Here is a 24,618-nt window from a genome sequence, read left to right as displayed (position 1 = left end):
GCTAGCAGCTGGACCGGATATCGGGCTGAGGTTTGTTAACAAGTCTAAAGTGCTTCAGTCAGAGCTTTTAAACACTATTTAAAGCAGATCAGTTTTCATCACTGGTTAATAACAGGCTTGCTTAGATATGCAAAAAAAGACTACATTTAGAAACAAAGACAAATCCAATCCTCCAATGTACATCTAAATCTACACGTCCTATTTATTCATTTACATCATTTGATATGAAATCTTAAAGCACTGCTGTGGTCGTAGTGCTCATAAAGGATTGCAGCATTGAACAGTCTGGGTAAAGAGATATGGGCAGCTTTAACTGACTGGTTAGAAAAGAAATGGTTTGTTGATGGGAGGAAGCGCAGAGCTTTAAAAGCCCAGAGGATGAGGAGATACCACTCCTCCGTTTTCTACCACAGCAGCAGAAATTGCACGCAAGTTCTTGAAGATCTGCTTGGACGTCCCTGACCTGAGGAACGTGATGTCCTGCATGACTCTCTCATGGGCCTAAAGGAAAGGAATCGCCGATTAATGCTCGTTTAGTTAAAAAAAAGTTTCAAAAGAAAACATGGACACTAAACACTGACCTCAGTACACCAAGTTTCACACAGCACCTTCTCATGCTGAGCAGAAGAGTGACCTTGGCTGAGAGACCGGGACGCTCTGAGAAACACAGATAGAGATGATCTCTCCTTTAATCAGACGATTATCAACTTTATTTCCAGTAATGCATGGGCATACAGTAAAATACACTTGTATGTTAAATCCCAGACGCTGATTTGTATGTTTTCATAAGGAAATCTGAGCTTACTGTCCCAAGTTAGCAGCACAGATGACTTTATTACGCAACAGATTTCCTTTACAAGCTGCACGATTTGAGGTAACCTTTGTGTCTGCAGCACTAACTGTGTCAAAGTTTCACACTTGGGGTGTTAAAGCCTTAGCACGAGCAGCTTTAAAGGTTGTATACATATTAATGCTTTAAAAAAACGCACCTGGACAAGACCACGACCATGGCATACAGATCAATGGCACAGTCTGCAACTCGCTTCAGAACAAACTGTTCATCTGAAAAGACATGTACAGAATCACTCAATGATCACCATGAGAAAAGTTCAAGTCACACAGTCAAATGGACACCTGACAAAAGCTTCCGTAACAGTATTTAGCTGTGAATATATAAAGTGAAAGACGAACTAACATGCACAGCACAAAAAAAGTCTATGGCAAATTGCCAATGCAGACTGAAGCAAATCATATAATCTAACAAAGATCTTTCAGCAGCAGCACAATGTAAATGCATTACTCACCAATGATTCTCTTTCCATGTTTTAGAAGAAGCTCTTCAATAACCGCTCCAAATTGCTCAATAGCTTTAACAGTCTTTTTAAGAAGAGAGAGGAAATACTCTATCAGGCCTGTGATCTCTATGTCTCATTAAGGCTTTGGTATTATTGATGGTTTCCTTGGTTGGTTTTGTTTTAATACAGCATTGGCTGAACATTGTTTCAGTGTTGTACGAGCACTATGGCTTTGCTTTAATTTACCAGCTCTCCACTGTGGTTAAGCTCTGGATGGACCGTTCCTTGTAATGTTAGTCCTGTCCCCAAGCCTGCCTTCCTGTCAGAGACGGAGAGATAAAGACCGACATATTGCAGGTTCATCAAGTTGATGCAAAGAACATGACATTGCAAAACCAACATTGCAAAACACGACAAAATGTTTTGCAAGAGTGTTTTTAGAGATATGAAGGTCTAACCTCTTGGCTCGCTTGGTGATTTCACTCGCCAACACTCCAGCATTACCAAGAGGGTTCTTCAGAGCTTTCTGCAAGCTCTTCAGCTGAGTGCCTGCATTCTACCCAACAGAACACACATTTGAAGATGTAATTTACATTTGTATTAACAACACGTTCATTCGCAAACTTCAATACCAATTTTTAGCAGTGCCAGATGTCAACAACCACACGTGATGTGAGCTTTAGGCGGTTTTGCAGAACAGGATGCTGTATGCAGGCAGTTATGTTCTCAGCAGTATTTTCTTTCCCCTTTTACCTGGAAGCCGTTGAGCGCTACGAACAGTCGCAGGATGTCATTGGTACCCTCAAAGATTCTGAAGATTCGCAGGTCCCTCAATACCCTTTCCACACCAGCATCCTGCATCAATAACATGTTGAACAGAGAATGATGTTAAAGTGGCAAAAAAATAATCAATTTATTCTTTTAGTTCAGCTTAAGTTATTAAATACCAGAGTACATGATGGAAGTAATGTTCTAAAATCTTTATAATGAAAAAAGTTACGAACACACACACACACACACACACACACACACACACTCCTGTGATGACAAATGGAAATTTTCATTAGCCATTACTCCAGGCTATATTGTCAATATTGCTGTTTTTTTTTCTTTTTAAATCAAAGTTATTGCTGCATTATATTCTTGTGGGAACCATGAAATACTACCAGTCTTAAATTTGGTTAAATAAGAAAAATAACACTTTCATACAGCAAGGACACATTAAATTGTTTTCAAAGCGACAGTAAAAGCATTTATACTGCTACAAACGACTTATATTTCAAATAAATGATGTTCTTTTGAACTTCCTATTTATCAAATAATTCTAAAAATTGCATCATGGCTTCTACAACGGTTTTCGGCTTTAATTAGAACCATTATTAATAAATGAGCACAAACCGTCATTGTTAATAATAATCAGCATGTCATGTGACACTGATTACTGAAGTAGGAATTAAATTAAATTTTAAAATTTATTTAAATAGAAAATTGTGTGCATCTATGTGTCTCTTTTATAGGCAAAACATAAAAAAAGTGTGTGTGTGTACTTGCACTATGCTACATTGTGGGACCCAAATGTCTCCACAAGGATAATAAAACCTTACATTTTTTACATTGTGGGGAGCAACCTTGCAGTGCCCATGAGGGGATACAATTATTTTAAAAAAGTAAATATCTAGTAAAAATATGTTTATCTGAAAGTGTAACAATCCAAAAACATCACGTCGGTGACCAACAAATTGGTATATCGCTTTGATAGACCAATCTTTGCTTAGTTGGGGACACTTCATTTACAATGATATCAATGACTTCATTGCAAATAATTGCACAGATACTATTTAAACTGAACTGAGATTATGACATCACTGAATTTAATGATGAACTGCCTTTCACTGTCATTCTGCATTATTGACACACTCTTTCCCTAATTAATGTTGTTCAGTTGCTTTCTTGTTTAAAGCGCTTTATAAATAAAGGTGACTTGACTTGTAAATTAAACGAGCCAATGCAAAGCATCGACATCGGCTGTCAAAAATCATCGGTCAACCACTAATTGAAACCCTCTTGGCAAATGGGGAAACACAGGCTCTAAGGCTCTACTGTGGACTTTACACATATGGGATCTTCTTATGTCTCACATATGGAACCCAGCCTTCTACCGGTTCTCAAGGATACAGCGAGTGAAGGGCTTACACCGGATGCTCTGCCACGTCTGGCTGCTGAGGGGATGGAGGAGCTCGACAGGGTCTACGATATAGACTTTCTGGAGTGGTTTTATTAAGCCGACATTAGCCGTGACCTCTCAGTGCCAATACATATTTCAGGTGAGAACATGGGAGGATACAGGGGCCACACGAAGGCTACAGATCTAAGGAACGTGTTGGGGGTCACCCAGCTCGCAGCTCTACAAATATGTCACGCCGTGCTTAAAGTAAAAAAAAAAAAAAATGTCCAAAATAGTTTAACTTTTGCCGCTGCGCTCTGAAAGACTGCACTAAACCCGGCAGCACATTCTGTGTGAAAGGCCCATCAATTGTCAGTTTTTCAGTAACTTTTATGGATTTTTACAAGGCATGTGACAATGTGATGACTTCATCTTCCCAAATCAGTAATGAGTATAATTTATAAATATGCTGCGGTCAACAACAAAAAGTACTGATGACTTCCTGTAGGTTTCTATCAAAATAAAGCTCCATCAACATTCATAAATGTTAGTATAATAATTTTAATGTCATTCTGATAAATAAAATGAAGAAGACAATAATGATAATAATTACAACAGCTCTATTAATAAATGTATTATAACATTCACACATTGTGTTCAAATTGGGATCTGTGATATTTTCTAATGTTTCACAATAATTCCCTTCTGCTCAGCAAGGCTGCATTCATTTACATAACTGATTCAAGAATGTGTCCTCAAAATATTATTTTAAAACTTAAATGGTTAAATGGTGCTCTGTTGGTGTAATGTCACTAAAATGTTAAAAAATGTTCAGTGTCAAGTATTTTTAAATTGTTGTTTTGTATTGGTGAGTTTAAAAAAAAATCATTCCATATAGTGTCCATTTCATTTATTTAACATTTAATATTGGAGGCATCCAAGTTATGAGATTTATTTAAGTAACACAATAGTTACTGTCTCTGGTAATTGGTTACATTTATATTGATGTAACTCTGTTACAATTTGTGAGAAGTAACTATAATTACTTTTTTACAGTAACTTTCCCAGCACTGGTTACTACTATTGCACTTTATAATAATGCTGCTGCCACCTTATGACAATAGATTTACACTTTGATTTAGGTAGTCTGAAATCAATGACAGTAGCTCACTGGAAAATGATGGAAATGCCCTTCATTGTGTTTGCACTAATAAATGCTGCTGCCTGAAAGTTCCATATTTTTTTGTATATCATCATAAATATCATTAATCGCAAACATTCCTGAAATATCATGATATAATTTTGAGGCTACATCGCCAACCCCTATTCCCAGTTACCCAACAGGCTAAGGTGCGTAGAGCACCAAGTCCCTGTACTCACAAAACTGATGCTCGACTATGACTATGCTCGTATATGCCAATCGTCGAGATAGTTGAGGATGCAAACACCCTACTCTCTTGAGGGGAACAAGAGCCACCTCTGCGACTTTCATGAAAACATGGGGTGACAGGGACAGCCTGAAAAACAGGACCTAATTCTGTTTATCATGTCCTTTGAATGCAAACCACAGGAATAGTCTGTGGGACGGATGGATTGACACATGAAAGTATGCGTCCTTCAGGTCGATCGCTGCAAATCCATCTCGGGCACGGAGGCACCCAAAGACACGTTTATGCGTCAACATTTACATTTATGCATTTAGCAGACGCTTTTATACAAAGTGACTTAGAGTGCATTCTATATATAGACTATACATTATTTTTATAAGTATGTGTGTCCCCTGGGAATTGAACCAACAGCCTTTTGCGCTTCTAACACAATGCTCTACCACTGAGCCACAGGAACACAACAGGAACATCTTAAATGGAGGAAGTCTTAGGGCTAGTCGTGGCCTAATGGTTAGAGAGTCAGACTCGCAATCGAAGGGTTGGGAGTTCGAGTCTCAGGCCGGCAGGAATTGTAGGTGGGGGGAGTGCATGTACAGTTCAAGGCACCGAACCCTCAACTGCTCCTCGGGCGCTGCAGCATAAATGGCTGCCCACTGCTCCGGGTGTGTGTGTGTGTGTGTGTGTGTGTTCACTGCTGTGTGTGTGCACTTTGGATGGGTTAAAAGCAGATCACGAATTCTGAGTATGGGTCACCATACATGGCCATATGTCACTTTCACTTTCACTAAATCGTACTCTGCTCAATACGATTGGCCTTAACCCACCAATTATCTTGGGTACAATGAAGTAAGGGCTCTAAAACCCGTCATCATATCGGATGCCACTGAACCTGGGCGGATGCAGGGGGAACTGAATTGCATAGCCAAGGTTGATGGTCTGCAGAAGACAGCGAGGCTGGGCAGCGCTAGCCAGGCACCCAGATACCATGTAAGTGGGACCAGAGGAACCACCGTCGTACCAGCAGTGGGGCAGAGAGGTGGAACGCTGGAACCCAACTTGGGTGGCTTGTGGGTGGACTGGAGATGGGGCAATTCTTACCTTGTTCCAAAGGTTGGCAGAGAGTTGTAGATGCTTTTGAACCACCCGCTGCTAACTCCTGGGACCCAGAGATAGTGAAAACTGCTCTTCTGTTGAGAATTTGGGTACCGCAGGCAGCAGGGTAAAACAGAACAAAAGATTCTCTACCATGCACTCCACCAGGGGATGGAATGGTGCTTTCACCATCTCCTAAAGAGCAGAGTTGGCGTTCCTGGCCCACAAGTGTGGATGTCGCATGACCCAGGAAAAGGTCAAGGTCAGACAAGTTCAGTGGTGATTCGGAGCCCTTTCAGAACTTCCGGATCATGACCACCCTTGTGCAGGTCCTTCAGTGCCTTGGCCTGGTGCACCTGCAGTAACACCATTGTGTGTGAGGCGGAAGCAGCTTCCCCGCAAGCCACATATGCACTGCCAGATAGACCAGATGAATGCCTACAGGCCCGTGAAGGGAGTAACGGGTCTCCCCGATAGGAGGAGGCAGCCTTAGCACACAATCACATTGCAACCATACGCTCCACTAAATACACCTTAACTGCACCACCGTCGAGGGTGGTGAGGAAGGAGGAACCAGCAGGCCAGTTTCTTGCAGTAAAGGTGCCATCCAAGACCTGGTGAGTTCCTCATACACTTACGGGAAGAAAGGCAGATGGAACATGAGTCATCCACTAAAGGCCACTCAATATCACCTCAGCTTATAGCAATAGCCAACAATACATTGTATGGGTAGCAATTAGCAAAATGCATGTGCTGAAGTTGAGTAGCGAAAATGTCCACAGAGATCTCACAAAAGCTAAAGAGAATAAATATTGTATTACTTTAGAATGGCTAAGGCTATTTGTATGAAAATTTCTAAGACATTTAAAGTTCCAAGAGGCACAGTTCTCAGCCTTATTTCTTAGCTTAAAGTGTGTTGTACCAGAAAACCTTTGAGGGTTTGATGAAAAAGCACAATATCATAAAATTTTTAATCAGAGCAACTGAAAAAAATCTGCAATGTTAAGCCAAAGACTTGCAAGATGACCCGATGAAAGGAGGAAAACCATTTAAATGCAGCGTGTAAGAAGAAAACAAGACAATAATGGCCTACATGTTGAGACATCTCAATGAATACCACTCTTGATCAAGATGAACAAAAGGCAGACTTGAACTTGATAAAATTCATTTGTGTAGATGTGTGGAGCTCTGGAGGAAAGTTTTATGGAGTGATGGGACTAAACTGGAACTTTTGGACCCATGGATCAGCGTTATGTCTGCTGCAAAATAGGCAAAGCTCATAAGCAGAAGAACACCATCTCCATCCTCAAACTTGGAGGTGGATCAGTCCTCTTATGGGGTTCTTAACTGTGGCAGGAAGTGGAAATCATGACTGTATGAAGGACATTATGGATTCTTTGAAGTATCAAGCCATTTTGACAAGAATTGTGATGCCTTTGGTGCAAAGACTGAAGCTGATGATGAATGGACTTTCCTGCAGGACAGTCATACCAAAGTACACATCCAAATCTACTTCTGTTTGGTTCAGGGATCAGTCATATAATGTTCTTGAGTGGCCTGTTCAGTCTCCAGAATTTAATTCTCATTGAAAATATCTGGTTTAATTTAAAGAAAGCAGTGGTGAATGTGAAAACCAAAGATTATCAGTGATCTGGAAGCTTTTTCAGGCAATGAATGGGCCAAGACTGTAGTAAAGAGGTGACAGAAGCTAAGCACTTACAGACATCATTTATTGGTGATTTTAAAGAATAAAAGATTCTGAACAAAAAATTTGAGTTTTGGGAGGTTGGATAATTTTGAACAAAATGATTCATCAGTGTTCCATTCTCAGAATCACTCAAAATGCCTTGCAGGTCAAAGGGGTTTAACAATTTTGATTGCAACTGTATGTATGTATGTATGTATGTATGTATGCATGTATATAACTAAAATAAAATAACTAAAGTGAATTATATTATCACACTTATTATTATTATTTTCAATATAGTTATATTTAATGGGTCACAATAATGGGACCAATCCTTTTATGAGAACCAGTGAAAAACTTATGTACACCCCTGAATATAGCATAAAAACAAGTGGATATGAGAGACTTTTTTTTATCTAACTGATGAGTAGCCCACAAAATACAGATTAGGAGGAACTGATGAATCTCTTCTCTAGAAATTTCCACAACAGTTTACCGTGTTTAGTGGATAGAGGCTGAATCTGTACATTTTGCATACGCAATATGTTCAGAATGGGGAAACTACTTCAGTTTTACAGCAGCACAAGTGTGGCATTTCAACTGACATAAGAAAACAAAAGCAAAACAATACGACACAACGCAGCCACACAGTCAACATGTAGACATGACCTACATTCAGCAAAGGCCAATTTTATCTGCGTATGGTTTTGTGTTGTGGCGTGAAAGGTTAGCACAGCCGTGTCCCCCCTTGCTAACCAATCACACTGTTGCAGAGGACTTCCTTTGCAAGACACCTCCAGTTTTTCCACCACCCCGGGACAAAACATTTGGGCCTTGAGTGGGTGATTGCCCACAAAGTAGGCGTTTATGAATGTTCACACTTTGAGTCACAATGCAGATTCTACAATGTTGCAATGCTATTGCGCCAAAATTAGACTTCCACCCTGACAGAGTCTGGTTTCTGAAAAAGCTGACAACAAAAAAGCTTTCAATATTTATGTTTGGCACTGTTATATTCAATAGACAATATAATAAATGCAATGTACCTCGATCTAAAAGAGGAGAATCATGCAAACCAGAAACGGTCCAAAAATGTCTGAATTGTTGAAAGTTTACTTATTCTTAAGATGTTGATGAGTTTGAGATTCAGAACATATTTTAACACATTTTGCATTACATCACTTTCTTACCAATGAATCCTCTGCAGTGACCAGGTGTTTTCAGAATGAGAGCTAATAAAAGCATTACATAAATCCACACAACTCCGGTCCATCAATTATTGTTTTGTGAAGTGAGAAGCTGCATGTTTGTAAGAAACAAATCCTTTATTAAAATGGCTCTCTTAAAACCATAAATTCTGGTCGAAATAGGAGTAAATAATCTATAACCCTTTTATCCTCTCACATCAAAATCCACAAACATATTTGTTCAGAAATGTTTTGGACTGCTTTAGCTTATAAATGGTGCATGATCTGTGCATTATTTCTCTCCTGATTCAGACAAGACAACTTTTTCACCAGAGAAAACTATTTTATGGCTAGTGGACTTTCATGTCAAGTTTCATGTTAAAAACTTCTTTATACTTATGGATTATTGTGATGTTTTTATCAGCTGTTTGTCTCATTCTGATGGCACCCATTCACTGCACAGGATCCATTGGTGATTGAGTGTTTGCAATGCTAAATTTATCCAAAATCTGTTTATATTAAAGGGACTTTACATTTACATTTAGCAGACGCTTTTATCCAAAGTGACATACAAATGAGGACAATGGAAGCAATCAAAAACAACAAAAGAGCAATGATATACAAGTGCTATAGCAAGTCTCAGTTATCTTATACAAAAATATTAGAAAGGTAATAATTAGAATAGTGAGTGCTAAAGTTAGAGGGTCAAATAAAGATGGAAGAGATGTGTTTTAAGCCGATTCTTGAAGATGACTAAGGACTCAGCTGCTCGGATTGAATTGGGCAGGTCATTCCACTAGAAGGGAACATTTAATTTAAAAGTCCATAAAAGTGACTTTGTACTTCTTTGGGATGGCACAATCAAGTGACGTTCACTTGCAGAACGCAAGCTTCTAGAGGGCACATAAGTCTGAAGTAATGAATTTAGGTAAAGAGGGAATTTTATGCGAGCAGCTACTGGTAGCCAGTGCAAATTGATAAACAGGGGTGTGACATGTATTCTTTTCGGCTCATTAAAAAAAAATTATCTTGTTGCCACGTTCTGGATTAATTGTAAAGGTTTGATGGAACTGGCTGGAAGACCTGCCAAGAGAGCATTGCAATAGTCCAGCCTGGACAAAACAAGAGCTTGAACAAGGAGTTGTGCAGCATTTTCTGAAAGAAAGGGCTTGATATTCTTAATGTTGAATAAACAAATCTGCAGGACCGGACAGTTTTAGTAATGTGGTCTGAGAAAGTTAGCTGATCATCAATCATAACTCCAAGGTTTCTGGCTATTTTTGAAGGAGTTATGGTTGATGTGCCTAACTTGATGGTGAAATTGTGATGAAACGATGGTTTTGCTGAAACCACAAGCAGTTTTGTCTTGGCAAGGTTAAGTTGAAGGAGAAGGTCCTTCATCCAGTAAGAAATGTCTGTTAGACAAGCTGAGATGCAAGCAGCTACGGTCAGATCATCAGGATGGAATTAGAGTTAGAGATGAGTGTCACCAGAATAGCAGCGGTACCTGCTAAAGAACCTAACGGTCCCATGTAGACAGAGAAGAAAAGTGGTCCAAGAACTGAGCCCTGAGGCACCCCAGTAGTTAGATGTTGTGACTTGGACACCTCTCCAAGATACTTTAAAGGACCTATCTGATTAGTAAGACTCAAACCACTGGAGTGTGGTTCCTGAGATGCCCTTTGTCAGTAGGGTTGACAGAAGGATCTGGTTGTTAACAGTGTCAAAAACAGCGGACAGATCAAGCAAGATAAGTAATGAAGATTTGGATTCCGCTCTCTTCAACAACTGAGAGCAAGGCAGTCTCAGGTCAGTGTCCACTTCTGAAGCCAGATTGGTTGCGGCCAAGGAGGTTGTTGTGTGTGAGAAAGGCAGAGACTTGGTTGAACACAGCTTGTTCAAGTGTTTTTGCAATAAAAGGAAGAAGGGAAACTGGTCTGTAGTTCTCTAAAAGAGATGGGCTGAGGGTGGGTTTCTTAAGGAGTGGAGTTGTATGAGCCATTCTAAATGATGAGGGAAAAACACCAGTGTGGAGGGATATGTTAATGATGTGAGTGAGTACAGGTATAACTGCATGAGAAATGCCTTAAAGGAGATGAGATGGAATAGGATCAAGTGGACAAGTAGTAGGATGATTAGAAAGGATGAGTTTGGAGACGTCTGCCTCAGAGAGTGAAGAGAAGGATGTGAATGAGTGTATGTTTGCTGGTGAGATGTGCTTGGCGGATTGTGGTGTGGAAAATTGTCCACTGATGTTTTTAATTTTATTAATGAAAAACATGGCAAAGTCATCAGCGATCAGATATGAAGCAGGAGGGGGACTTTCTGTAAAGATGCTTTTGGAACGATGTATACTGTGAAAAGGGCAATACAAATAAATTTGACTTGATTTAAACATCACAAAATACATTTTAAAATCCAGTCACAATAAAATCAACACACACACTGACCTTCATGAACCCCATTCCACCCATAACTTGAATGCATTCATCGGTCACCAACCAAGCTGCTTCCTAAAGGAAAATCCAGCGATATGGTGAATTTGCAATATATTATTTAGACATCACATCAGGAGAGAAAGATGTTTGTACAGCACTTTGGGTGTACAGCAATACATAATAAAGCGCTATATAAATGCCTCATTTATTTCATAAAAATTTCTAAATAATTCCCAAATATGTATTTGGAATTAAAAACTAGTCTAACTGGGTTATAAAATATGTTAAACACTTACAGAAGCAAAGATTTTACTAATGGCCGCTTCAATCTGGAACTCTGTGGCTCCGCTGTCCATGTTCCCACTAACCATGTAAGCCATGGACTAAGTCGATGGAGAAAACATGAAAGAAGGGGAAAAAGAACACACTAGTAAAAATGCTGAGAACAAACAAACTGCTTAAAGAAATGGAAAACATGGAAACACAACAGATGATAAATAGAATGTGTATTTTTAGACTTTAACCACACGTGACCCACTCAAATCACTCAGAAATTAGGGGGAAGATTCCACTTCCTCTAAGTCATATGGAAGTAAGAAATTCATGGACTGAGCTCTGCAAGTGTACACTGCTAAAACGCTGATATCTGCAAAGTCCATAAAAAGCACATTGACAATTAGAGATGCTCCGCATTTGAAATGTGTAATTTTGCTTAATGTATAGTATCAAACAAAAGCAGTATTTACTTGACTCAATAAATACATGACATACAGTTAGTAGGCAGTATTTGACTCTCAAATGTCCTTGTTCCCTGAGGGGAAAGTAAAGATGTGACGAAGCAGTAGGTAAGCTCACCTCTGTCACATACTGAAGCATTGCCATTCTGGCCATCTTTTCCTGAATGGCACCATAGTTGTGAATCTTGTTGCCAAACTGAGTCCGGTTAGCAGCATGGTCAACCTGTGTGAGAAGAGAATATTAAGAGATCATTTAGCTAACCGATGAACTCAGAGTTCTCAAAATAAAATAAAAAGTTAGGTTTATAGCTTGAAAAAAAGATTTAGCTGAACCCGCACATGCAAAAAATGCTCTTATATTCAACTTAATCCTAAAATTAGATGGAATTATTGCAGTAATGAAATACACCTAAATGCACTTATGATACATAAACCTGAGTGGAATTTTCATTTGGCAGTTAAAAAAATTCTATATGCAAATATGTGGAAGGACATACAGTATATATCAAATGACATCATGGTACGGTTTTCAGCATATGCATGCCCAAATGCATGCTTTCTTTTTATGACTTGACACAGGTTCAATCTAAACTTAAAACAAACTAGTAACTGAAAACCCACGGGGCAAGTGTACTGCAGTGAATAAGGTCTACGCTTAGTTTCCGCTTTCAAAAGTTCCTGGTCTGAGACAGATACACAAACACAGAGAAAAACACAGATGCCTGTGGTAAGAGCATGCACCGAGGCTGTTGAGAAATCTCCCCCCCCCTCCGCTGTAGCCCACAATCACTCAGCAGCTGCACATTTCATGAGAGCGTATTGCTATAAGTGCACAAGCATCAATTTATTTTTAGCAACCCAAAATTTGCACATTTAAGAACTGCTTTCATCTCAGCAGAAATTTCATTAGTTTTTCTGTATTTACAGTGCCTTCAAGCTGTATTTTATAAATTTTTCAAGAACTCGTAACTCTCACAGCTTTTAAAAATCAGTCAACTATGATGAGCATCGAAAGAAAAATATGCGGGAAAATTGCGGTGAGGCATGTGCCATTGCAAGCTCCGATGTCACGCAGCACAGGGACAGTGCAGTGCGTGCCGAGGAATTTCCCTGCATATTAAGCAGAGGAAGTGAGGATGATAGGGGTGTCAGCGGGTGGGAGGATGTGGCCTAACAAAACAGCATACTAGACAAACTAAATATGAGAAGAGGAATCGAAAAAGAAAGCGAGAAAAACATTGTTCAGCATTATACACTCAAAGAGACAAACAGGACAAACATCTGATAACATGCACTTTAACACACATGCGCACCGCTTTGGCGATGACACCCTTCATGGTGCCAGAGAGGGCAGCAGCCATGCCGAATCGGCCATTATTGAGGATGTTCATGGCCACTTTGAATCCACCTCCAACCTCTCCCAGCACACACTCCGCAGGGACACGCACGTTCTCAAAATACACTTCTGCCGTGTTGGATGCTTTAATGCCCATCTTCTTCTCAGGAGGACCACTGAGAGACAGAAAAAGAAAAAATGAATTTAAAAAGAACAACAGATAAAGAGACAATCAAGAAGATGATGACAGACAGGGTAAATGATCAGCGAAAATGATGACTCAAAAGATTACTGATCAGAATCAGATCACGAGGCAAAAGAAGCACTAACTGTGTGACTCCGCCGAAGCTCCTCTCCACAATAAATGCTGTAATTTTGTCCTTCATCTCTCCGGTCTTTTCATCCTTCATGGGAGTCTTTGCAAACACAGTGAAGATCTCAGCAATCCCTCCATTACTAAGAGAGAGGAGGCAAAGAACCTGATTATTATCATTTATAATGCAATGCGATGGAGTCTTCAGCTTTTTTCAGGCCAAGGATCTGCTTGTGGATAGAAAGATGGAGAAGGAACCACCTGTTACTTATTGTTAGAAAGTGTTGCATTCTACACGCCAGTTCACACCTAGGACGCAAACTAAAACAATACCTATAAAGCTTGAATTCTCTTTTTAATTCTATGACAATGGGAAAGTCCACATCACAGCTATAACAATAACATCACAGAGGAATGATTTCACTAGAATCACTTTCTGGAATTTTCCAGCTGATGAATGACAGAATTCACACAACTTTTAACAGCTCGAGTTTTTAAAGCAGTAGATGACAAATGGCAGTACATGGTTATAATAAAAACATCAACATTGTGTGTTGGTTAGGATGCGAAAATAATCATCACTATAATTATCTTCATAGTTATGAGTCTTTGTGTGAACAGGCCTTAAGCCTGCACTATAATAACACACATACAGTACTATTTTAATGTATTTACTTTAAAGAGCCACACAGATGAGAAATCAAAAATTAGCTGTGTTACAGTGTATGATGTAGCTGTCCATCAGTGTAAACAATGTGCAAAGTAATTAAACCCAAAAGTACACGATTTATAAAGTTATTGGCTTCTAAAGTAAGGAGTTGACTCTGAATCGCTGAAACGAGTCGTTATAGATTTCAAATATTTTGCCCATCTCTATGTACGTCACTAGGAACACTTTGCATAATAATCTCCGCCTACAGTGTTGGGAGAAACAAATCTCCCCCGCCCCCCCACACACAGACGCTCTGGTTGGTGTGAGAGCGTCATGTCGAGGAGACGGTGTGTTTTTAATTGTAAAGGCAAGTTTGTTTTATTTTCACTGCCAAAGAATGAAGATCAGAAGAACCAATGGCTAAAATTAATTTTTACCACAATACCAGAGCAGTACAACAAATCCCTTTTGTTGTGTTCACAACATTTCACTGGTGACTGCTTTTCTAATCTCTGTGAGTTCAAGGTGGGATTTTTAAAGCGTTTGGCCATAAAAGAGGGTTCATTACCAACTTTATTTAGACCAACGAGCATCTCCGAATCACAACGCGAAGTATGATTATGAAGTTATGTGTTTGTTTTCTCCCGAGCGTCTTATCAGTATGTCAAGACCTCTGGAGTCGATTAACGGATACGTGTTATGAGTCATTTCCCACTGATTACACAATTCCCACACATTTACACTTTCAGTTTTAGTCGTACAGATAAGAGCAATACATCAATCGAATCTGTAAAGGCTGCAGACATAACTTTGTGCACTTATAAAATAAAGATAACAAACAAGGTGTGCTCTCTGCAGCCTTTATCTGCGCTGATCTTCATTTACAAACACGTCATTAAAAAAAGAATAAAATAAGAAGTGTAACTCCGTGAATACTCAACGAAGAGACATGAGAGAGATATCTATAGAAAGCTTGACTAGTCTACTTTTAAACTAAACAAGTGCTGCCGAAAACAGATATTCTGTGATAAAGTAATCCATATGAAAACAAGGTGATGTCCAATCTTTCACGTCTCCCTTCACTATAGCTAATGTGACCACACCCCCGCGCTGAACGCGCTATTCAGATTCAAACTGAAGCGCTCGGCTTGAATACACACACACAGAAGAAAAAGCAGTGAGACTGTTCAAGTTTTTTATTTTACTGTTTGCTTTGCAATGAGAGGAAGACATAATTCACCCCAAAAAGATGCTAACACATTGTTTACCGTGGAGGTGTGTGCAGAACAACCAATCAAACCTGACTATGTTCGTTGACCAATCAGAACAAAGTATGCTACCGAAAGGTGGGGTTTAAGGAAACTGAATCTTTTGAACAGCTTCGCGCGAACCGTTTGGGGATCTCTGAGAATTGAGGTAATTTTAAAATGATATTTTGACAAAATGACAATGTTTTTTTTTAACCTTGGATGGATTTAAACCTGTAGTACAGGACTTATAAACAGTGATAGGAAGCTTAGAATTTTCATCTTACTGGCTCTTTAATATTACTCTTACATAAATAATAAGGACTTATTATTACTTGTACATTTTAATTTTAATTGTGAGAGGCTCAATTTAAACATTTAACTGAACTTCAACTTCTTGACTTTAACTTTGGTTCAAGTAACCATAAAACTGTATTTTTGTTTTTGCAAAACACGTTAACATATTTATTTTCCATTTTCCATTTTTTTTTTACTTTGAAATCAAATAATAATTAAATCTATTGCAAACCCATTCAATGTAACAACTTACTTGATTTTTACATTGTCTAAAGCAAATGCGAGTGGCACTTCCTCATTTCGTGGTCTAAAGTGACCAGACACCTGCAATTTTATTCCCTTTTTTTCCCCCTCACAAAAATAAATAAAAATAAATAAATATATACATACAGTACAGACCAAAAATTTGGACACACCTTCTCATTCAAAGAGTTGTCTTTATTTTCATGATTATGAAAATTGTAGATTCACACTGAAGTATATATATATATATATATATATATATATATATATATATATAATTAATGCAGCATTTCAGTATTTCATAAATTAGAGATAATGCATTTAAAATAAAAATGTTGAAGTCAGATTAGTGTCATCTGTTAAGAAAAACATCTGCAATTCCATGGTTTAGCCACTAGATTCCTATATAGCTCTATATAAAAGACATAAATTCTCTAGTTGTTTTTTATAAAGTTGAAGATTTTAATATATATTTAGATATTCTCAAAGACTACTTTTGGTAAATGTTTATATATATTATATAATATATAATATAATATAATATAATATATATATATATATATATATATATATATATATATATGTTTATTTATTTTTATATTTATTTATTTTTTTGGTTTGAAATGTTGATATGAAGCATCAGTTTTTGAATTATTATTACTACAGTCAAACCAGAACACAGAGAAGGCATTTTATTACACAAAACATACACATTCTGTAAATTTTGTAACAAAAATTAACAAGAATGTTTTATCAGAGCTTAATCCTTCTGGGTCTGATCTGATTTCAAGTTTTCAGTTTTCTGACTCATTTTGCCTGTATTGTGTGTGTGTGTGTGTGTGTGTGTGTGTGTGTGCACTCCTAATGTTTTAGAGTGTAACACCTTCCTTGCTGTTGTCCACTTTGTATTTGAATTACTGCTTTTATTTTACATATTTGCTGTGTTACAATCTCATCTGTTCATAGGTAGGTATGTGTGTGTGTGTGTGTGTGTGCGAGTATACATGTGTGACTGGATGTGTTGGTTTTGCACTCTTGATGTTTCACCCCTCCACTGCGGTGTATTTTTTTCTGCATTGTGGCACATTTGTAGATTTCCAAACCTCTTAGTACATTTTCTACATCTCAGTAGATTTCGATATCAATATTTGACACAAATGTTTCCAACAAGACAATATTTTCTGATTTATATTTGACACACTGAACGCACTGAATTTATAGACATCTACAAACACAAAATTTGGCTTTCCTTAAGTAGTACCTATTCAGTTATATCAATGTCAAATTTAGCATATCCTCTGCCGCAGCAGAAAAACCAAGGCACGAAGTGGGCTGAAAGCATATTATTGCTATGTGCATTATCCTATTTGTCAGGTTCGATGGTCTATAAAAAAAAAAAAAGACTGGTATTGTTAAAAAAAAAAAAAAGGTGTTAAAAATGTGGCTTTCACTTTGGCAGTATGCCATATTTCAAGGCCTTAGGTCTCTTTAACGCACATTCTGTGGAAGCCATGAAACCACTGTGAAATGGGCTGATAATAGTTGGCTCAGTTTGGATTGTCCTATTTGCTAAGTATAATGGTTTCTCGTGCACACATAAAAGTCACACACCTCATCAAGCTGCACAGTTTGATTGTATCAAGGCATGTGTGGCAATGTCAGAGGTTTAGAAAATCCCTCTAGCCTTCAGTATGAGCAATAAGAAACAAAATGCTAAGCTCCACTAAGTACAACAGCTCTTCACACTACTAAACTTAGTATATTTAGTTACTCATATGCATTTATGAGTTGCCAAAATGCAATGTGTAAATTCTCTGGTTGTTAGACTTCAGTGAAGAGCACACATGAAAGATACAGATATCTTTGATACAGAAATCACATCGTCATAACAAGATAACAGAACCCCACACAAGTACACAATCGGCTCACTGATCAGAAACACTATTCTGAATGACTGTACAGCTGAGACGGGCTATTAACAGTAATATGGCATCATCCAGCTGGACATGGACAGGCCATGTGTATTCATGATGCCCCCTAGTGGCAGCCAAATAGGTGAACATCCTTGCCACCTAAACTGTGGGGGTTTGTGTGTATTTGTTACGAGTAAGATCACACACACCTGATCCAGATCTTGCTTCCATTCATGGTGTAGTACTGGCCGCAGGGGGAACGAACTGCACTGGTTTTAATGGAGGCTGCATCAGAACCACTGGCTGGTTCAGTAAGACAGAAGGCGGCAACGTGCTCTCCTGCCAGAAACAAGCAAGACAAAGAGTTATTCTTTAATAAACATAAACAATATTAAAGGGATAGTTCACCAAATAAAGAAAATTCTGGCAAATTCATCTACTTACCCTCAAATTGTTCCAAACCTGAACACAGGAGATATTTTAAAGAACGCGGGTAAACAGTTTCTGGTCCCCAATGACTTTCATAGTTTTTTTTTTTACACCACACGCAAGTCAGTGGGGACCAGCAACTGTTTGGTTACCCACAGTCTTAAAAACATCTTCTTTCATGTTCAACAGAAGAAACTCGTAGATCACATGATTTAGAGCAACCCGAGGGTGAGTAAACGATGGCAGAATATTTCTTTTGGGGTGAACCATCTTGAACCATACCATTATGAGTTGTCACCCATTATGGGGTTTTCAATGTCAGATTCTTACCATTTTTAGATTTGGTCTGCTAATCTTAAATGTTTGGTCACAATATTTGAATATTTGTAAAAAGTGTAGTTACGGTGCACTTCATTAAGTTTAGTCTAGTTTGCATTCGTTTTCATATTAATATAATAGTCGGTTTGGTGTGCATTGACATTTAACTTTTTTTTTTTTTTTTTATAATTAAAGAATATTTCTCATGCTATATGCATAATTTGTTTATAATGCCTTAAAACATAAATGCATTTTATGAAGTGTATTCAAACTGCTTGGTTAACCGTTAGCTACTACAATAATTACTTGTAAGCCAATATTTCACAATCATGACAGCCATTGCATTTGGAAGATTTGTGGCCGACTTTGTGTGTAAATAAGTAAATGTATCTTTCTAAAATACGGGACAAAAACTCACAAATAAATTCAAGTAAGCAATACTGACAGTATAAGAACTCATTAAAAAAATTCATTTATATGTAAAGTTTAAGTCACACAGCTAAACATTGCAGCAGTTGTTGTGTGTGATCTTCACTCACTCACCAGTGGCCAGCTTTGGAAGGTACTTCTCTTTCTGCTGGGGGTTACCAAAAAGCAGGATGCCTTTGAAGCCAATGGACTGATGGGCACCAAGAGTGATGCCCACACCCAGATCATGCATCCCGACAATCTCCACCAGCCTGGCGTACTGTAAACATGCATACATTTAATGTCTATCTCTAGATTTCTACCTCCTACCCAAATAAATGAAACATGAGAATGGATCAGTGGTCTTACCTGTGTGTTGGTGAGGCCTACACCACCAAGATCCGCAGGCACCTGAAGACCAAAAGCTCCCATCTCCTTCAGGCCTTCCATTGTGTGCTCCTCCACTTTCTCCAGAGCATCGTTCTTCATGGGGTCATTCACTTCCTGGAAACACAGAAGGGCACATTGCACAGAAAATGGAAAAACAGTTACTATAGTGGATCAACGCATGTCAGCTGCGAGCTACAGTTTTAACATTTAACATTTCTTTAGTGTAAAGGATGATTGTATCAATATTGTTTTGTCCTCTTATGGGACACTTCCTCAAGTTTAATTCTGAGCTTAATTTTCTCACATTCGTCCATGACCCACTGTTTTCAAATATTTAGGGAAATCAGTCTATAAAAGCAAAATTATTCATTCTAAAACAGAAGTGTAGGTGCATTAAACTTACCTCAAAAAACTTACTGCATGGCCCAACCAACTCCTTGAGAAACTGTGACTGCTCTTCATTGAGCACTACATCAATGTTTGTAAAAAATATTCAGGGAATAAATACAGTAAACACACACTGAGCAACACTGAAGTGTGAGGATAACGTGTAACAACACTACAACAAAACCCAATACTATAACATTTAAAAACAAAAATCAGTCTAAAATCAACCTCTACAGTTTTTAAAATATAACATCTGGTGATATTATAAAATAACACCGGACCATATCAAAGCAATGGATTGAAAAAATACTTAGTCACCTGAGGGAAAGGGGAACACCTGAGAAGTGCTGATTTGCCCTTTGAAAATGTTCACAGCGAAGGACTTTGACTCCTGAGGGGAAACAGTTACGAGTGTCTTATAGTAAAATAACAATACTGTCTCTTTATGAGACTCTGGACCACAAAACCAGTCTTAAGCGTCAATTTTTCCAAAATTTAATTTATACATCAGCTGAAAGCTGAACAAATAAGCTTTACATTGATGTTAGTTTAGGACAATATTTGGCCGAGATACAACTATTAGAAAAATATATATATATAAAAATAAAAAAGATTAGATAAAAATAATAATAATAATCTAAATACTGAAAAAATGCCTTTGAAGTTTTCCAAATGAATTCTTAGCAATGCATATTACTAATAAAAAATTATGTTTTGTTATATTTACGGTAATACATTTACAAAATATGTTCATGGAACATGATCTTTACTTAATATCCTTGTGATTTTTGGCATAAAAGGAAAATCTATAATTTTGATCCATTCAATGTTTTTTTGGCTATTGCTACAAATACACCCCAGTGACTTAAAAATATATATATATTTTTTTTTAATTAATTAAATTAAAAATTAAATTATTTTTTAATTAAATTAAATTAAAATTAAATTAATGCATTTAGCAGATGCTTTGATCCAAAGCGACTTACAGTGCATTCAGGCTATCAATTTTTACCTGTCATGTGTTCCGAGGGAATCGAGCCCCCAACCTGTGCAATGCTCTACCAATTCAGGAACACTTAAGACTTAACACTTAAGGAACACTTAACAGACTTAAGACTGGTTTTGTGGTCAAGGGACACATATTATAAAATATCAAAAAGTGTGCATCTTATTTGTCTTAAAGGGGGGGTGAAATGCTCATTTTCACTCAATATCCTGTTAATCTTGAGTACCTATAGAGTAGTACTGCATCCTTCATAACTCCAAAAAGTCTTTATTTTTATTAGATTTATAAGAGAAAGATAGTCTGTACTGATTTTTCCCGGAAAAACACGAGCGCCTAGAGGCGTGACGTGTGGGCGGAGCTAAAGAATCACGAGCGCGAGTAGGCTTTTGTGTTGAGAGCGTTTGGAAGCTGTGACACAGATCCAGAGGCTGAAATTTAACAAGAGCAGCATCAGCAAAGGCGGTATGCTATGTGGTATGTACTGAAACTGTATATATTTGCTTAGCGGTTTTGGAACATGACTAAGTTCCACTTTATGTCGTCTTTTTTTTTTTTTTTTTTAAGCTGTACATGTGGAAAGTGCAGTTTGATGACAACATCGCATGTTGTTTACTTGATGTGCTTAAGCGCTGATAGCTAAGTTAACAACACAGAGATATTTGAAGCAGTTTTACTCAACGCATGTGGTTCCAACACACAATCGTGACCCTTTTCCGTTGGGACTGCATTATCCTTATGAATAAACGATGTGCAATCCGAAATGCAGGGAACAAACAAAAACACTTGCACAACTCCGTTGATGCTCTGTAAAAATAAACTCCATCCACTGGTCCCTTACTGCTGTTTCTCTTTTGGTAATCTGTGCAGGGTTGTCTTGCCCTGGCAACCAAAAACACACTTCTTTTGTGACTATTCGCGACGCTCTCGCTCTGATCAGGCTGTGCTCAGCCTCTCATTGCTCTGCTATACGGGAGCGCGTGCGCACTTAGGACTCATATAAGGAAATTCCGCTCCATCTAACGTCACACAGAGCCATACTCGAAAAAAACTTTCCGAAACTTGTGACAAACCGGAAGAGTTTTTTTTGGAACAGAAATACTCCTTCAAACGTACAACTTAATTTTTGAAACTTTGTCCATGTTTAGCATGGGAATCCAACTCTTTAACAGTGTAAAAAACTCAGTATGCATGAAATAGCATTTCACCCCCCCCTTTAAGATAAGAGAGTTAAAATAACTCAGAATGAAAAAGTAGCATTTGTCGCTAATCACAAGATCTGCCTCTCAAATCACTGCACAATGTGTCTGAATCCAGCACATAAACTCACGCACCGCATTGGCTGCTTTATCGACCTTCTCAGCTGTCATGGTGGCGTCACTGCCAACTACATTCTTGTCCAGAACAGCCTTGGTTAAAATAACAACAGAAAGTTACTGGTTTGTTTAGATGCATGCAACAAAACTACACAGAAATCTACAGTACTCGCATTTTCTCAGTACTGAATATCCATTATGCTAACATTGCTTATGACTTATTTTGTTAGTTTAAATAAAAGAAAATCTAAAATAATGAACTAGATGAATGTTGAATGAAGGTTTTCACTTTTGGTATAGCCAGTGCTTTCTAAGATATTCTGCTTGGTGGGTTCAAGTACAACGTTACAAAGTGACATACTGTAAAGATTTTCATGGCTTGGCATTGTGACAAAAAAAGATGCCAAGTAGAGCAAAGACTTAGATTATAAAACCCTCCATTATAAACCTTCCCTCCCTCATACAAACAAATAATCTCCCAATACATAACCCATGATGAATCAACCATAATAACATTTTTATAGTTTCCATTCCAAATATTTTATTCTGACAGTCAGAGCATCTGATTTCTGTGTAGGTCAACCACAACATTTACATAACATGTATAACATGGCGTAACGCCTACTGCCAAGCTCCTGTGTGTCATGTGAACTTGGACTTGACCTTTACTCCAGATTCATATTAATGGGTGTCTGAGCACAAACACCTGTTTTTTTTTTTCCACAGTGCATGACCGGATTGGCTACAGCATGATCAGTTGTGTCAGTTCTGGTCACAAAGTACTTGAACTGACTCCGGATATAGCCAAGGTTTAAAACAATATGGAAATTAATACATTATATTGATGCACAGAAATATGTCTCACCTCTGCGGCCTGGCTCGCATAAAAACGAGCATTTTGCACTGTCACAATAGATCCAGTTTGGCGTTGCACTCTGATAAAAGAAAAGAGAAAGTCAGAAAAAAATTATTTAATTGATATAACAGTCATATATTGTCTTTACCTCTTCTGCATGTTTCATATTAATAGATCTAAATTCGATTCAGTTGTGGTTATAGTATTTTTAGGGACGCCTACGCTAACTGACATCATCATGTGTGTTAATTTCACAATTGTTTTCCGGAATACTTCATTCAGATTGGTCAGTGACGTCATCCTGCGGGCAAACTGCCCCTTTGAACTATAATAGAGAACATTATAGAGAAAAATAAGCTCAATCGGGGATCAATTTCAAGTTATTTTAGCTTCTGTATATTCCATTTTTTCTTGGAATCGAATCTAATAACTAACGATTACTAATTACTAATGAGAATAAGCTCAACCTGAATTAAAACGAGTCTCACCGTGTGATCGCTGGCTGTAGACGGAGGACAGAGTTGCAGATCGCAGGACTTTGAGTAACTTTACGCAGCAACATAATTACGATTAGGCCGAGATTCTCTTCTTTCTTGCTGAGCGTTGTTTATCTCAAGTGTCAAGTTTTGCCTATGGATAAAGGACAAATGGAAAAAGTTACAAAATGCCGGCTAAAGGTAAACGAGTTCTGGACTGAATGTGCTACAGTGCAGCAGGAGCTGTTTTATTTCGCCCTTGACCGGTGTAGCAGTCGATTTTGTTCCCCTCGGAATGTATGTTTCCCTTACGCAAACATACTAAAATTTTTGCGTAGTTGCCGAGTTACCATACGTACGTTCAGAACTAGCGTGCGCAAGAAGCGCGACTGGATGTACGGCAAGTCAAATGGTTCAAAATACCGCCCTTAAGCCTAAACTTGGAAATAGTTTTAAGACGAGAGGTTTTTCAACTTGAAATTTATTTCCTTTTTTTTAAAATAAGGTTTATTTACCGATTTCAGTGTGATGCTTGAGGCTTTGGCTATTCTGTTTTAAACTATCTTATACTTATTCATTTATTTTATTTTTTTATTATGTGCCTTGCTGTATGCACTGAAAGCGTAAAAAATATTTTTGTGGTGTGTGCAAAACATGCATTAGAATAAATATACAATGAACCATAAATGTTGACATTTTAATTGATACTTATTTTTTTTCTTTCATTCAATAAACTACAAACCTGGTCAGGTAAGAATGATCTTTGGTGCCTCAAACATTTGAAATAAATGAATGCAGTATACAACTCCTTCATGTTTATCATCTATTTTGTGTAATGGTCAATACTAATTTACATTGTTGGTCCTGGTGACATTCCCCACTAAATTCATCCTAGCTGTTAACATAACATAATCAGTTTAGATGTCTCACAGCAATGTTGAAAAAGAAAATATTTAGTAGCCTTTTTACCCATTTATCAATGTCCATCCCCATTCCAGGCCAGTAGAAACAAGCTGAAATGGCAGGCTTGCTTTTTTTCTAATTCT

The 24,618-nt window shown here is 37.9% G+C and overlaps 1 protein-coding gene across 1 annotated transcript; it reads right to left on the bottom strand.

The window, feature by feature from the left end:
- Nucleotides 1-178: 178 nt before the first annotated feature.
- On the bottom strand, nt 179-23,963 carry LOC113105619 (very long-chain specific acyl-CoA dehydrogenase, mitochondrial-like). The gene is made up of 20 exons (XM_026266793.1): nt 23,585-23,963; nt 23,106-23,175; nt 22,259-22,333; nt 20,240-20,312; nt 19,938-20,002; nt 19,514-19,648; nt 19,280-19,424; nt 18,199-18,328; nt 13,655-13,780; nt 13,302-13,500; nt 12,107-12,211; nt 11,548-11,634; nt 11,264-11,326; nt 2,049-2,150; nt 1,754-1,851; nt 1,542-1,614; nt 1,305-1,377; nt 990-1,062; nt 582-657; nt 179-501 (listed from the first exon to the last, which is right to left on the bottom strand). Exons 1-20 carry the CDS (start codon nt 23,656-23,658, stop codon nt 364-366), a joined length of 1,980 nt encoding a protein of 659 aa, XP_026122578.1. The 5' UTR covers nt 23,659-23,963; the 3' UTR covers nt 179-363.
- Nucleotides 23,964-24,618: the final 655 nt, after the last annotated feature.

Source organism: Carassius auratus, chromosome 7 (assembly GCF_003368295.1).
Source record: "Carassius auratus strain Wakin chromosome 7, ASM336829v1, whole genome shotgun sequence".
NCBI classification, from domain to species: Eukaryota; Metazoa; Chordata; class Actinopteri; order Cypriniformes; family Cyprinidae; genus Carassius; species Carassius auratus.
Note: the sequence above shows the minus strand (reverse complement) of the source record. Positions and strands in the feature narration are given on the sequence as shown.

Excerpts from the sequence above, each read along its gene's own strand:
- LOC113105619 (XM_026266793.1), bottom strand. The coding sequence starts at position 23,658 with ATGTTGCTGCGTAAAGTTACTCAAAGTCCTGCGATCTGCAACTCTGTC. Across the intron at positions 20,003-20,239 it reads GGTGTTCCCCTTTCCCTCAG|TGCTCAATGAAGAGCAGTCA; the intron begins GTGACTAAGTAT and ends ACATTGATGTAG. Across the intron at positions 13,501-13,654 it reads AGCTTCGGCGGAGTCACACA|TGGTCCTCCTGAGAAGAAGA; the intron begins GTTAGTGCTTCT and ends TCTGTCTCTCAG.